The sequence below is a fragment of the Mytilus edulis genome, chromosome 1 (assembly GCF_963676685.1).
Source record: "Mytilus edulis chromosome 1, xbMytEdul2.2, whole genome shotgun sequence".
NCBI classification, from domain to species: Eukaryota; Metazoa; Mollusca; class Bivalvia; order Mytilida; family Mytilidae; genus Mytilus; species Mytilus edulis.
Genome location: NC_092344.1, coordinates 48,302,969 through 48,318,718, shown reverse-complemented (window position 1 = coordinate 48,318,718; position 15,750 = coordinate 48,302,969). Strand labels below are relative to the sequence as shown.

Here is a 15,750-nt window from a genome sequence, read left to right as displayed (position 1 = left end):
ATGTGTCAAAGAGACAACAGGAAATGGGGAATGTGCCAATGAGACAACAACCCTACCATAGAACAGACAACAGCCGAACGCTACCAATGGGTTTTCAATGTATCGAGAAACTCCCGCACCAGCAGCCGTCCTTCCATACACTCCAAAATCTAGAATGATATAAGAGCATAAACCTGAAGCACGGGGAGGCACTCTATTGTCTCCACACGGCACTAAAGACAAACTCTGTAAAAAATAAAATTGAATAAAACCGAATAATACAGATCGGTTCAGAAAATGCACATACATTCAATTGGTGATATCGTTGTTAACAAAATTCAGTTAAATATTAAAAAAAATCGAAGATGTGAAAGAAAAATAAATGTTTTCAGTGACTATAAAAGCTAACTTTACTTGAAAAAAACTTCAATTTGTTTTACATTGTTGCGAGCGGTTACATCATAAAACTTTATTAATTGCATTCAATTGTGTATTTTATTTCCTTCCTTCATGACGTAATTATGTTAATTGATTTAATTAGTCTAATTGATTTAGTAAGGTCTGGATGATCACACGCAATTTTATACTTCATATCTGTTAGTGATTTTTCAATATCGATCTCTTAAAACCTTTCTTTTAACTAAAGGTAAAATGATATACCTAAGTTTTTACAGGTAAAAGGTAATTCTCTTTTGAATAGCTTCACTAATTGCCTTCCACAAATATTAAATAAATACTATACATATAAAAACAGTAATCCTACCCGTTTTAAAACGGATCAACTTTTTGACAATTGAATGAATTATACAAACGAGGCTTACTCGTATCTCCGTAGCGACGTACGAATTATCATGTGACCAACTGTGAAACTCAACATGCAAAAAGTTTAGATATGAAAATGGTGATAATTTGAAAAAAATGTAAAAATCTGGATATATGTTAACTTTTACAGGTATGTAGAGCATTAATTTGTTTTGTTTCGTTGTATTTTTAATTGTTCATAGACGCGAAACATTTCTACACATTGTCGTTTTAAACTAGCAGATGATATTTAAGTTTTAATATGTATTGAGTTTTAATTCATATTTAATATAAATGTATATATAGTCTATATGATCATATCGAACAATGTTTGAATAATATTAAAGTGCATTAAACATTCATTATTTAACTTGAATGGTTGCAAACAAATATGTCTGATCTTCTTTAAAGACCGAATATAAACACCATAATTTAACATGCTGAAATCAATTTGTGTACGGAATGAAAAGAAAAGGAAACGATGACATAATTGAACCTAATGAAAGAAAATTATTTCTATGACTGTAAAACTATACAAAGTGTCTTTTAAGTTAGGTTATAATTTGAAAAAGTCGTCAGATACCAGACATCGATTTCAACATTTTTTTCTTCGAGGGAGTGGAGTGAAAAACGCGGTGACATAATTGTATAGAATAAATAACTTAAGATTTGACTCTTGAAAATTTACCTGACTATAGGATCGCGTATATGTATTAAATTCACATTATCAAAGAACGTAACTTGAATTACATGTGTACATATTTCAATTGATCTTTTGGTTCATTCCTCAGATTTGTGACTTAGGGTCTCGTGTAAATATACTTCAAAATGTCTACAACAACACTGCCAAAAATATCACCAATAAGTACGCCAGTTCCAACAAAATGTCCTCGGACTTTATCAGCATCGCTATCTACCAATTCATTTGGACCTTATCCTCCAAGAGAACTCTCAACCTCTATGGAACTTGTGCGCATACCACAGAGGATTAATCCATTGTCACCTCCTCCTCCTAAGAAGCGGATAAACATGGCTTGGGAAACAGTAGACCAACATTGGCACAATGAGGCACGAAGGATTATGATGCAACAGAGAGAGCATCAGAGATACCACTCAGCGTGGTCAAAACCTTTTTATGGTCAACCCGCCGAAAAGGAACAATATAGGTATGTAGGGTATTTTTATATGGGGGAAAAGAGGGGGGTTGGGTTAGGACAACGAATCTGTTTTTTGTAGGATTGTTTCAACAGTTTGATCTACAATTTATTGATTTCTTATATATAGTCCATGGAACAGTACCAGTGAGCATTAAATGGACTGTCAGGGTCCTCAAATAGGTGTTAGCTTTTCTGTTCATATTTAAAACTTTTGCAACAACTTTCAAGACGAAGAACTAACAATACTGTTCCTTTGATATTTTTGGTAATTTATCAAGCTATCAAGTTATCAAATTCTCGTCTCATAATGTAATGGAAAAGGAGGTACTATCCTTACCTCATCATATTTTCAACTAGTTTATGAAATATATTTTTAACAAGTATTTTCAGATAATGTTCATTTTTCAATCATTTTATCAAAACACCTTTTTTTGAACTATACGAGCCCTCTCTATGCATACCTGGTATGCTCGTTATGTTAATGTGTATGTACATAACGTGAATGTGCATTAATAAGAATCTGTTCAATACATTACATTTTAGATATTACATAACAAATCTATTAAGGCTATAATCATCGCATTCAATTTGTTTTTAATATTCAAGGTCATTTAAGGCGTGCAAATGGGATAGGTTTACATTTAATATACATACAGTGGAATACTAGTTAAAATAGCCAATATTTCAATATCATAAAATGGCAGCACTTGCAATGCGGTCTTTCCTCTTAATGGTCTTCAGACATTTAACTAAATGACATATATACAATACAGTTAGACCAAAACAACCCTAGTATTGACTTTAAAAGGTCGCAGGTCAACTCGAGTCTTCTTGCCTTTACTCTCCTTCAATTATGAAAATAGAAGATGTTCGATCTATTCCATCACAATATCTTAATTAGACAGGTTTGAAAGTGATGCTGCTGATGTGTGTGTCATGTAAAAAGTTGAACAGTGTCAGTATTTTTTTTTTTATAGAAGTAGTAATTAAAAAGTAGAGTAGCTAAACAAGTAAAGTGGTAAAAATCACGTACGTGTAATCATTTACGTACCAAGAGCCGTGACCAGTAATAAATATATAACCCAAATAATCAACTTATCAAAACCCACACTCACGCACATGTGAATTGAGAATGTAGTTACTTACGAGTTGGGAAAATGAACATATAAGTTTTCATTTTGAATAAAGTTTTTAAAGTATAACCCATATGAATTGCGTACACACACATATTGTGAGGACCTTAAAATTTTCCTTACATGCAAGACATTTCATCAACACATGCATTGCAATCTTTTGAAAACATTTCAGTTAAAGATTTGTAAATTTTAAAGTCACAAAAGACACTTCAACACATGTAGAAATAAATCTACACCGTACCCGTTGAAGTATATGTTATTTCAATTTTCTATGGAGTATTTAATCTCATTAGAATATATCCGGTGTTGCTAACATCTATTACTGTTTAGATTTAGCACATTTTAATATCATTACTTACAAAAGGTTTTTAAATTGACAAATTTTAAATTAAAACATTCAAACAAAAGAATTGAAATTTAACACAAGTCACGATAAATTATGTGGTTTTAAAAAGTATATCTTTTTTCTACTTAGATATGTATTTGACCCTACCCAGGAGCACATGACGAAAACTTATCGTAAAGATCAATTTCTAGCCAAACTTTGATAACACTGACTACTTGAGACATTTTAACTAGCTTATACACTCTAAAATTTAAATGTAAAATTTACCTTTAATAAGAGTACAGTTAATATTTCGTTTTGTAAATACCGTGGTTAGTGCTAAATGTTTGAAATTTAATATCAGTAGTTAATCCACTTTAATCCATCTTTTTATAAAATTTGGAATAACGATAAACCTCAGATATCACATTAGGGTGTTGTAACTTAGTATTTAAGATATGGAATCGACTTTATTTACATATACATATGCGTATATTTATTTTTTCATTTCAGCCATCTTAAATTCATATCAAAGTTATTCTTTTAAAAACCGAAGAAAGACTAAAACCCTCGTGCAACTAACCGTCATTTCATTGGAATATTAAACCATCTTCTTTAATCTCGATCCAATGGTGGCTTTTCTTTCCATCAGCAGTTAAACCCTTGCTAAAACGACACCGTCTTGCTTAGAAGACAGTTACACGATACCTCGAGAGGGGAGAGATAAAACCATAGGTGGCCTTTTGTAAGGCTTAATTTTTGTCCCTATCCCCTATACCCCCATTTATAAGTGACAACCACTATTTGTTGTCCTTCGATCCGGTAGACTCTTATTTCAGGAGAAACATACTGTATTAGTTGTTGAATTTTGTTCTATCTGAACATACATTACCTAGAAATATTTGTCACTGGACTAAAGTCAATCAATCCATAATGATATAATCCCTTTCTCGGGTCAAGTCTAGAGCACATTATATAATTATGTGTATTCGCCAAATATTTATAATTCGAATGTCGGTCTCAATCTTGCATAAAAGATAAAGGCAGAAAAATTAGTTAAAAGCGCCACAGATGTTCAGAATAGCTACTGGTTTTCACAAGGGTCTTAAACAAATATTTGGACTAAAAACTATAACAGTTATTATCAGATCTTATCTTTATCTGCACTTATGTTAAAATATACAAATACATGAACTGTGCGACATTTTGATTCTATCATTCATGACGAATAAGTTAAAAAAAAAATATTTCAAATATTAACATTCCTGGTAAGATTCAGACATATATATATACATATATTAAGTATAAGACTGCATTGTATATAAGTATAAATATACTACGTTCAAGTATTTAATCTGGCGAACTATTGATGTCTGAGAACACCCTCAAGAACAAACCAAACAATGGACAAACTTATTTAATTGAAATAATTGCAATCTACATGTATGTCTTTGAATGACTAAATCACTAGTAATAATATTTAATAATGTACTTATACTTTTTGAAAATATCTTTTGAAACTAAAATATGAAATTGCTAACGAACAGTTTGCAAGGTTGCCAAATATTCAATATTAAATTATTAACTTTGATTGTTTTGCTTAGCGTCCAGTGACACACATGTCATGCGAAGATTTATATAGGTGCTGCAAAGTGCGTCGATCGGGACGAGTAGAGAGAATCCAGGCTCCCACATTTAAAGGGTGTAATGGAAGAGTCGTATACTTTATCTTGCACCACGTGCACGCCACTGAATGGGTTGAAATGATTATTTTTTTAGTGTTAATATAAACACATATTATAACTTCCTTTATATATATATACATTAGAAATTTTTCATTTGGACTGGTCAGTTTAAGTTCTTAACATGATAAGAAAATAAAATAGTTATTATAATTTCTCGCTCAAATTCGTATTGAACATTAAGAAATTGATGAAAGTTACAACCTCTTGAAACATCAGATAATTGTCAAATAATATTGAGAAAAAAGTAAAATAAATTAATCTCTTTTTTGTGGCATTTCATAAAAAAACGTGCAGTTGATTCTTTCTTCTAGTAAGCAGTATCTATTTATGTATAACATTTCAGGAATAATTGATTTTTCTTTGTGTTCTGGTGGTGCATGTAAAACATTCAAAAGCATATAGTTAATGTAAACTAGAAGTTGGCACTATATTTCATTAAGCTAAGTATTGTTTATGGCAAATATATAAGAATAAATGTCTATTCTTCATACAATCTCTTTTAAAAATGTTACAATTGGTTTTTTTTTCAATGAAGAATACTAGTACCTTGAGAAGCTCTTTTGTTGACACTGTGGTACGTCTAGTTAATTGCTTTACTTACAAGCGCAGCGTGCATGTAAATAGACGTTCAATTGCTGTGAAAACTTCAAACAAAATAAGATACTGGAGAGAAAAATACATATTTTAAATGAACCTTGAATTATAATTGAAGAATCTAAATATCGAACTGCTAGTCATTTGCAATAATTAGAATCAAATTTCATTGAAAATAATTTCAAAATGTAAATTCCTTCACAAAAAAATCAATTTCCTGTGCGACACAGAATCCCCGAGGAAAATAAAAGGCTTTAATTTATCTACTCAAAAATTCAATAGGTACTTCAGAAACTTAAATATTTGAAAAACCGTTAACGAGGCAATCTATAGCCTTTTTGTTTCTAGGGAAGAAGCATCGATCAGATTTCGTTCTAATCGATACCAGGAACAATGGACGATTAATTGAGATTTTTTGTATTATCGATTCGAATAGTTAAATCATATAAAGTTATTATCCGTTCAAAAGATTAATAAATTACAGCTTTGTCTGTGAACCAACTGTTTTCTTAAGCGATGCAATAGACTTATATTTATTCCAACTCATTACATTACTATGTTAACCATATGTGTCAAATAATTAAAAAAAAATATTTAGTCTCTTTCATATAATACAATTGCAGTACTGTACTATGTTTATAAATACTATACAAGCTTTTTGTCATATATATAGATCTAGCTTTTAATAGAAGTATATTCTTTACTAGACCAACAGACACGTTCCAAAGTTCCAACCTGTTAGTAGTGTATTAATGTTTACAATGACAATTCTAAAAAATCATAAATATCGGAACCTACATTTGTAATTCAACTTGACGTTAATCGAAAAATAATCGCATGAACTTCAAATGAGCGAGACTGGGTTCTTTATCGGGGTTATTTTCTCCTGTTCAGAACCTCGATAAAATCCAAATAAAAGAATGGAGATAGTTTTATGCGTCTCTTTAACAGCAGAAAAATCCGGTCTTTTAATATTTTATTCCATTCTTTCGATTGAAGTAACATAAACCAATAGTTTGTTTACTTTGGTAACTTTTAATTTAAAATGCAGCTGAAGTCACAATGCAATGCAGTTTGTCCTGCTTTCATTATTTGAAGAGAAACTGCATTTTGTCTAGACTCGAATCGACTTCGAACTTGACATGCTGTGAAGGCATTTTTCTAAGGTTCTGGCAATTTACATAAAATTTACAATAACGTTAAACCTGACGTTTTTTTGTTTGGTTTTGTTTCATTGTTACTACATGTTTACCCGAACGCACGCGCTGAGAACATGCTAAACATTGAAGAGGGTTTTGGAAGGGAAAAATAATTTAACAGCAGTTTTTTCACTGCCATTGAGCATTTTACAAATAGATCTAGAGTTCTGACTATTTGCTAGCCATATGTACCTAAAACTTTATAAATCTGAAGAAAACAAAAATATCTATCTTAGTTATTGCACTTGCAAATTTGTATAGTTTTCGTAGCAAAATTCGAACTCATATTCGAACTCAAGCTGTGGAGACAACCATCAGTAGGGATGCTCCACCATGCATAGAGTCAGTCAGTGCAAATTAAATATACGCAACTGTTGAATTGAGGACCTATATTTATGGCAGTACATCTTAATTTTTCATGTCGATATAATCGTAAATTATATCGATCAAAGACTTATGTATCTATTAAAACATGCGATACTTTAATTTTAATGTATACCCCCTTGAAGTTAATAGATCTGGTTAAATTTTAAATGACAAGCTAGTAACTTGGGGAAATCTAGTTATTTACGCCACCTCTCACAAACAAATACATGTAGAGACATATATACATGATATATTTAGCGACTATCACCTTATAATTACAATTTTATTGGAAGAATTTGAAAAACAGTTCAAGTTCATTATAATTACTTATTATAATAGATAGTCCCTTTTATTTTGAAAGTTTTTTTTATCTGATCGTCATATTTTATAAAGATGAATGGTGTTTTTAATTTCATAAGATTATGTGTCAATTGGTTCTTCTATATATCTGTTTATGCATAGGGAAAATATAGATCATTATTATTCATGAAAGTTTTCTATGTCCATGAAAGGGTTTTTTATAGTCTGTATATTTCTGTTTAACCTCGCAATTTTCTAAGTAAGAGATACAATCATAATAAGTTAAACTAGGACTTTAGTACACTTTAAAAGTAACAAAATTGGTAGACGAATTTATTAAAGTTTTTCTAAACTTGTTTCCGAATCCCATATTTTAATTTCATGTAATATTTTAGTACTTTATCGTTGTAATTTTTCATTATTGAATACGGTTTTAACAAAAAAGTAACAAGAAAGTTTATATAAAATTTTATATTTTGTGTGTATCTTTTTAATTCGCTAACCGTATTGTTGTTGGTTTCTGTGAGTGCAGTGGCCGATATTACAAATGTATTTATTAAGATAAAAGGACATGACAAATTTCAAAAACCAAAATTAAAGTGAAGTTTGTGAGAAAAAAAACTTCCATTATAAAAACACAAATAAATGATTATTTAAACACTGCAATAAATTATAATAAATGTTCGTGTATCTATAAATTACTTTATGTCAACAGGGTAAATTTTAGTTACATAGACATTTATATTTCTGTAAAATCAAAACGTCAAGATAACATTTAAATATTATCACAACATTTCGTGATAGAATGTTTGAAGAAAATATAAATCTTGCATTAAACCATGACTTATCAATACATACCAATAAAAAGGCGGTGTTACAAATATTGAAATAAATAAATGTTTATTTATCAAACAATTTTAACAAAAGTCAATTTGAGATTATAAGAATTATATAAGATAAGTTGGTTATGCTGTAATTTTTGTAATCAATTATTTTATATGTTTGCTTTTTTATCAAATCGAACGAACTGTTACGTGGGGAAAAAAACTATTTTTAACCCGAATCTTCAGGTTCACATAGACTTGTATAACTAGTTCAAATAAACATGTACAGAAAAATAAATATGTAGGAAAAAGTTTTCAAAGTAGATAAAATTTTCTTTTGAAAATAGATTACAAGACGGATTGAAAAATATTCGCTTCTTATGCACATGTATGTTCCATAAAACTGCCACCGCTCCGTTTTTTCTTATATCGTAATATCACCAGTCAGTGGCACATTTTATATGCATATTCAGGACAATACATCCAAGTTTATATTCTGTCAATTTCAAGAGGACAGATTGTGGTGAATGGCGGGAATTTTAATGCCGATGGAAAATTTAAGTTGTGCTTGACAGTAGGATAAATGTTGCAACGCAACAGGCAACCGAAGGACTCGCGAAACTAGATGCAAAATTCTTTAACATACTAAGAGGGAGGCACTCCAATAACAAGGGATGACATTTACCGTCCCCATTCCAAACAAACGTGGTTGTGTTTTTAAACATGCCACGGAGCCAAATAAACACCCATTCTTTTAAGGTTATATTGTTGGATAGGAGAAGTCAAGGTATATTACGTATTTATATACTTCAGTCTTCTCTAGTGACTCTAGTCTTTGAATTGCTGTAAAAGTTGCAGAAATCACCGATTCGTCTCTATTATTCTCAAAATTTGTTTAGAAGTTCATGAATATTCGGATCTATATATATATAAATATACTTCTTAATTGAATACATCGTAAATATTTCATAAAGCTTTTATCTTTCACCACATTTTCATTTTTTAACACGATTTCTTAAAAGGTTAGTGATTGTGAAATGGGTATAGACTTTTCAACTATCTTCTTCAAAGAAATCATCCCATAAAATGTAAACATTTTCACAAATGATTTCATATCTAAAAAGCATTCTTTATGATCTATATAACCTTCATTTTGAAAAGTAGTCATGCCTGGGTTCTTTTTAAAAAGATTAATATACCAAGAAGTGTGAGGTATATGGTGAAGCTAGCTTAAATTGAAAATTGAATTACTTTCTTTCACGATTGACTTAATCTTTTCTTTGAAAAGTTTGTTGTGTGTTGGTAACCAAGTTGTCTTAAATTCTTGAGTAACTTAATCCAATTTAATTCGTTTATATGTTGGTAATGTTTGGAGTGTTAATTTTGTCACATACTAAGGGAGCTGCCATTTGATTTTTATTGGGGGGGGGGGGGGGGGGGGGACTAGGATGAAAAATTTTGTCATGCATTTTTTTTAGCTGTAATCTCGGTTCTGCCTTTTTATTTTTCACTCTGTTCGGTCCTGCCTTTTTTATTTTTAGTTTATCCTGATTTTTTTTTACCTAAATTGTCGTCCTGACTTTTTTTTGTGCAAGTGTCTCATCCTGCCTTTTTTTTACTCAAAACTCCTGTCCTGCCTATTTTTTTCAAATTTCATCCTAGCCCCCCCCCCCCCTCTCCCCCCCCCCCCCCATAAAAATCAAATGGTAGCTCCCTAAGGTCACGTCATCATAACAAATCAGAAGTATAGTGCTTAAAAGTAATTCATTGACCAAAATTGAAAATATAACTACGCTAAAGCGGACTTCAGCAAATTAAAAAAATATCAACCAAGGAATATTATTTTTAATTCCATAATGTCTCAAAAATATAGCTAAAGGACTCTTCGTTGACCCCCTTTTGTATTGACGACAAAAGCTACAAGGACATATAATACAGGAAGAGTAAATTTTTATTAAGGGTTATCTCTCTATCCTATATCACACAATATAATGCAATCACAGACAACTGCATGTGACTGTGGTAAACGCCAAAGAATAGATTTATAGCTAAGCTCTCATACATATTGAGTTGTAATGCTATAGCTATCATGTCTTATCATTTGGTGATCGGTATACCTTATTGAAAACTGAAATATCTTAGTATATTCAAGAAAGCAAAAACATACTAAGTAAATGGGAGATTTCGAAGGCAAACACTGATATTGTACATGTTCCAAACTTTAGAGGCAATGTTCTCCAAACATTCACAAGGCGACGTTCAACTGCCGTGGCTACGAGCTTTTTTTTATCCTTCAGTTTTGGAATTGTTATTGTTCTCGGTGACATGTTTGGTTTCAGACATGACTCCACATGCACAATAGACTTGACTTATTGTTATTCGTGTATAACACCGAGCAACGATATATTTTAGAAAACGCTTAGACGAAAAAGTGAATATTAAATTAGATAATCTTCACACACACAAACACATCATACACACGGACAAACACACATAAACAAAAAAAATGGTTAAAATTCCACAGAATTACACTGTGACCAACTTGTTTAATTATAACTGAAATACAAAGTGTTCAAATAATTATATTACGGTAACTGAATGCCGTCAAAACAGCTAGTGTCGATTTTAAATGGTGTCATCAGTATAGTAAATCTTGTAATTTGAATAAAGGACAATTGCTATTGTGCAATGTGACATGTAATTTAAATCTGTCTCTTATCTTTAAGATTTCAAATCTGATTCTTATTATTTAAACCCAAATATGGTGATCTGTGAAATAACATGTTAGATCTATACATATGTTTATGTAACTTAAAGTGTAATTTTGGTAATAAGGTCTGTGATTAATTTGTAAAGCCGTTTAACCTCAAACAAATTTAGAAAATCAAAATATTGGAATGCACCAATGTTTAGCAGACGAGAGCTTACATTGTGTTTTGTTCTTCCGACAGGAACCCAGACTATAGTATTGGTAACTAATCAACAATTAAATATAAATAAAAGAATATATTAGATATGTTTTCCCTTTTATCGCATTGCGTATTCAACACAATGCCATATTTTTTTAAACTCTGATTTAATCATTGAGAATTAAGATTGCACTTGTTTACTTGGCACTTGTCATTATCCTTAAATTTCTAAAGAAGTTCACCGGATTATATCACCAGACTTGAAAATATTCTAATACATAATAATGTTACAATGCATATTAGTTTAAAATCGATTCATTAGAGATTTGAGCAGGAAACGATATCTGATCAATCGAAAAACATTGGAAGCTTGTATATTAGTATCAAGTTCCGGTTTAGACAGTATAAAGGATTAAATGACTGCAGAATTGAATGAAAATCGACAATTTCTAATTCAATGAAGCTGATTTTAAATGCAAACATTCAGCCATTTTATTAAATGATGTATATGCACTCGACAAAAAAATAATACAACATATTTTGTGTTTTAATAAATAAAAATATAGAATAGTACAGTAGCAAGGAATTTCAAGGACAAACGTTCCGTACCGCATCCCAGCAAAGGACCAAAACAGAATAAAACAGTTTATTCCAATTGAAACACTTGCCCTATTTCATATATTTACAAATCTCTCTCTATATATATCTTATTTTATTTGACTTAGATTCTAATGTACCGGCAGAATGACTTGTTCTGAAGGGGGCGTCAGTTTTGTTGCTTAGGATGTGTTAATATCCGCCGCAAGTCCGTTTGTAAATGAGACTGTCAAATCGAACAACCGTACTAGGTGTACATTCTTTGCAAGTTATAAAAATGTTTGAACAACTCTTTGATATGCCCGTAGGTGGCTTGTTGAGAGACCCAATATCTGTTTCTATCAACACACCAAATGATATGCCCTTAATCCAGGTCAATCATTTTTGTAGAGCATATTCCAATCTTTATGAACATGCATTTCTATTAGCGTCCTTCTGGCATATGCTTGAAATATTTGCCACTGCATTGGACATCATATTTACTATAAATTCCGAGTTTGATTGAATCTGTTCTTAAAATCTAGTATGTGTTTGATGTGTCAGAGCTAGTTTGTACAAAGAGAGCAATTAAAAACTATAAGTCAAAGAAAAACAGAATAAAATGGTTAAAAAAAATATTTATTTTTCTATAAAATTCGATTCTATTAAAACATCATAATGTGATAATTGTTTTCTTTCTTCAGGAAGCATTTTAGAGAAACACTGAAACAGCAAATGCAAGATAAAGACTTTCAAAAAAATAAATTTAACAGAGAGAAAACACAGGAGAGTGCTATGTCTATAGCTTACGATAACAAGTGTAGAAAAGAGGACGTAGACAAATATATCAACAAACACATGTATTTACAACAATACAGGAATCAAAATAAAACGGTATGTATTTATAGAAAGAAGAGAGAAGTTGTGTTTACTGCTGGTTTTTTTATTCATTCAAAAACAAAGCAATTGAAGATCAATTACATTTTGCATACAGAGCAGATATATAGCCTTCAAATCTTATATTTATAAATCTTCCAAATAAGTATATTTGTTATTATCGATTAAAGGAACTTTATTTCTATTCCGTTCTTGATTTTATCTTAATAATTCAAAAAAATATATATACAAGTAACGTTATTAAAGATATTATTCGTATCATTTTTCATCTTGGTCTGCATGATGATATTGTTTTCTGCATAATGTGCATAGTAAGCGTGTCATGGATATGAATTACACGAGGTGAAGGGTACATGTATATATGCCAATGACACTATACAGATATATACCACAGGGCTTTTTACATGCAATAGTTGAAAATATGATTAGCTTTTCGTATGCATAAGTTGAAATGTGATTGGCAAGTAATCAAACATTTAAGACTATAAACATGATGAACATTTGATGGCTATGCTATTTTTCTAACGTTTTTTAGTCTTTAGTATCTAGAGTGGCATACAATGCGACCAAATAACCACAAGCCACATGTTCCAATTCATCACTATAAGGACCGATCATACTTTGAGCATTGCAATATGCGTGATATTTATTTTGCAATTTTAAAAATAAAATAGACTAGTTTTATGTTATCATACCGATTGCATAAGCATAAAGATTTAATTAACTAAATGTTTTTGTATCAGTAATTATAAATGTGTTTTGTTTATTTTCTTTTCAGTTTATGGAAGATCATTGGGAAACGAGAAAGCAAAACAAATTCTTAGAAGACAGGATAGACAGAGAGAAACTACGCTACAATCCTATTAACTGGAGTTGTTCTCTAAAATAATTTCTCATAACTTTCTTTGATTGTTCTGTTATGATATGTGACAAGTATGACTTAAATTGCCAATAAAGAGACATTCTCTATCTTACACCTCCCTTCTGTTTAAAAATATTTGTCCCCGTATAATTTATATATACTGTAATATGTATAGCTTTTGTATAATTTATGCAGGAGACAAATATAGATTCAACATGGATTGGGGTGCAACAAATCAGTTTGTACAAAGATAAAAAAATAAGTTATAACTGAAATTTTCTCTTCTTTTTTGAAATTTTGATAAGAGAGTATCTAGGTACTTTCTGATCTTTTCTGTAATTTCAAATATTTTTATTGCTGAGATGGTGCTGTCAAAAATGTGCTTATATTTTGAAACACGTAGCTGAATTGTGAATTATAGATCATCGTAGGGTATGAGAAAATATTATTATTTATGAAATTATTGTTATAGATATTTATCAAAATACAGTACTAATTAATGATGAAAAATTATGAAAGGTTTCTAGAAAGTCTCACAAATAAGAAATTAAAAACAGTAATAACAAACAGTATTAAAATGTGACGTTTCCCGTATTTGGATACACAGATATAAAACAAATGCATGTTACTCTCTTAGATTACTTTGAGTAAAATGCGTGTTACCCTCTTGGAAGACGGTTTGAGTAAAAATGCATGTTCACTCTTGGAATACTTTGAGTAAAAGTGCATGTTAACCTCTTGGAATTCTTTGAGTATTAATGCATGTTACCCTCGTGGAATACTTCGAAGAATAATGCATGTTACCCTCAATGAAAAGTTTTTAACAAAAATGCATTACCATTGTTGAATACTTTGAGTATTATATTTTTCTTATGTGTTTCTGAATCAACCTTTTTATTGTGTTATAGGTTAAAACACCAAAACATATTCAGTTTCTATAATAAAACATATACAATGTAACACGGAACTTTGGACTTTTGGTGTAAAAACTTCGTCTCTATGTATGCATGCATGAATGTTCACCTAATCCACGGTTTATTTGTGGAGGTTGTTTTGTTTGCTCAATAAATCATTTGTTTGTGAAAATATTTTTTTTTATTAATATTATATATTTTTGATTATTGTTTAGCAAAGGCAATAATAATCATAGTAATCTATTTGAAAACAGTATTATTCCTTCTTCTTTGCAATATAATTGTTAGAAATACATTTTGTAATCTATTGTATTTATTTCATTTAAATGTGTAGCTTTCACTAGATGTTAGAGAATTTGGAAAAGTGGCAATTTAAGCGACTTTTCATCATTTTTTGTGAGTTTCGTACTTTGTGTTTGAGTTTCGTGCCACATACAGCTTGAGATTTTTAAAGAATGGTTATAGATTTTCAAAGAATTATTTCATCAAGAACTTGTGTAAAAAAAACAAATCGTCGTATTTTTGTAAAAAAAATTATTACAATACATTTAATTTACGGAAACTCCATTTATTTTTTATCAAATTAAATTCAAATTGGATATCAACTGGACTTTAAAATTAATAATGTTTTTTTTTTCATTTTCTCTAGATGTTGGAATGAACTTAATTAGTGAAAACTATCTTTTTAAATATTTGTGGTTTAAAAAAAGGTTATAGGAAACGCATGTAAATATTATTGAAATTAAAGCTTATTTAATGAAGAATCAAAGAATATTCTAGTTCAGCCTTTTCATTTTTACCGACTGACCTGTAAAGACAGAAAGAAATTAAGTTGTTTAAAAAACGATGCTGAAAAAAGTTCTTGCCGTAAATGGGTCCTTAACAAGTTAACAGAGCCGTTTATTTTTATTATCTGAAATTCTCCCACTTGGTAAATCAAATAGAACTAAAGAAGAATTACAATTTGATTGACTTTGTGATAGTTCGTCTTTTTGTTGACCAATTGTTTTAGCATAGATTTTTGTTAATGATGTCAAATTTTATTACATCAAACTTTTAATATCTGTGATATATTTTATTGACAAAATAAACCTTTAAATATGAACTATGTTCTTTCTATATCTTTCAATTTCCATGTCTCATTTAATATATAGGTTTACTATATA

General features: G+C 30.2%; 1 protein-coding gene across 1 annotated transcript; it reads left to right on the top strand.

Moving 5' to 3' along the window:
- The first annotated feature begins 649 nt into the window (after positions 1–649).
- LOC139483860 (uncharacterized) lies at positions 650–15,689 on the top strand. The gene is made up of 4 exons (XM_071267642.1): positions 650–931; positions 1,572–1,946; positions 12,616–12,805; positions 13,587–15,689. Exons 2-4 carry the CDS (start codon positions 1,609–1,611, stop codon positions 13,695–13,697), a joined length of 639 nt encoding a protein of 212 aa, XP_071123743.1. The 5' UTR covers positions 650–931; positions 1,572–1,608; the 3' UTR covers positions 13,698–15,689.
- Positions 15,690–15,750: the final 61 nt, after the last annotated feature.

Coding starts and splice junctions, on each gene's coding strand:
- LOC139483860 (XM_071267642.1), top strand. CDS start 1,609: ATGTCTACAACAACACTGCCAAAAATATCACCAATAAGTACGCCAGTT. Junction 1,947..12,615: donor GCCGAAAAGGAACAATATAG/GTATGTAGGGTA, acceptor TTCTTTCTTCAG/GAAGCATTTTAGAGAAACAC. Junction 12,806..13,586: donor ACAGGAATCAAAATAAAACG/GTATGTATTTAT, acceptor TTTTCTTTTCAG/TTTATGGAAGATCATTGGGA.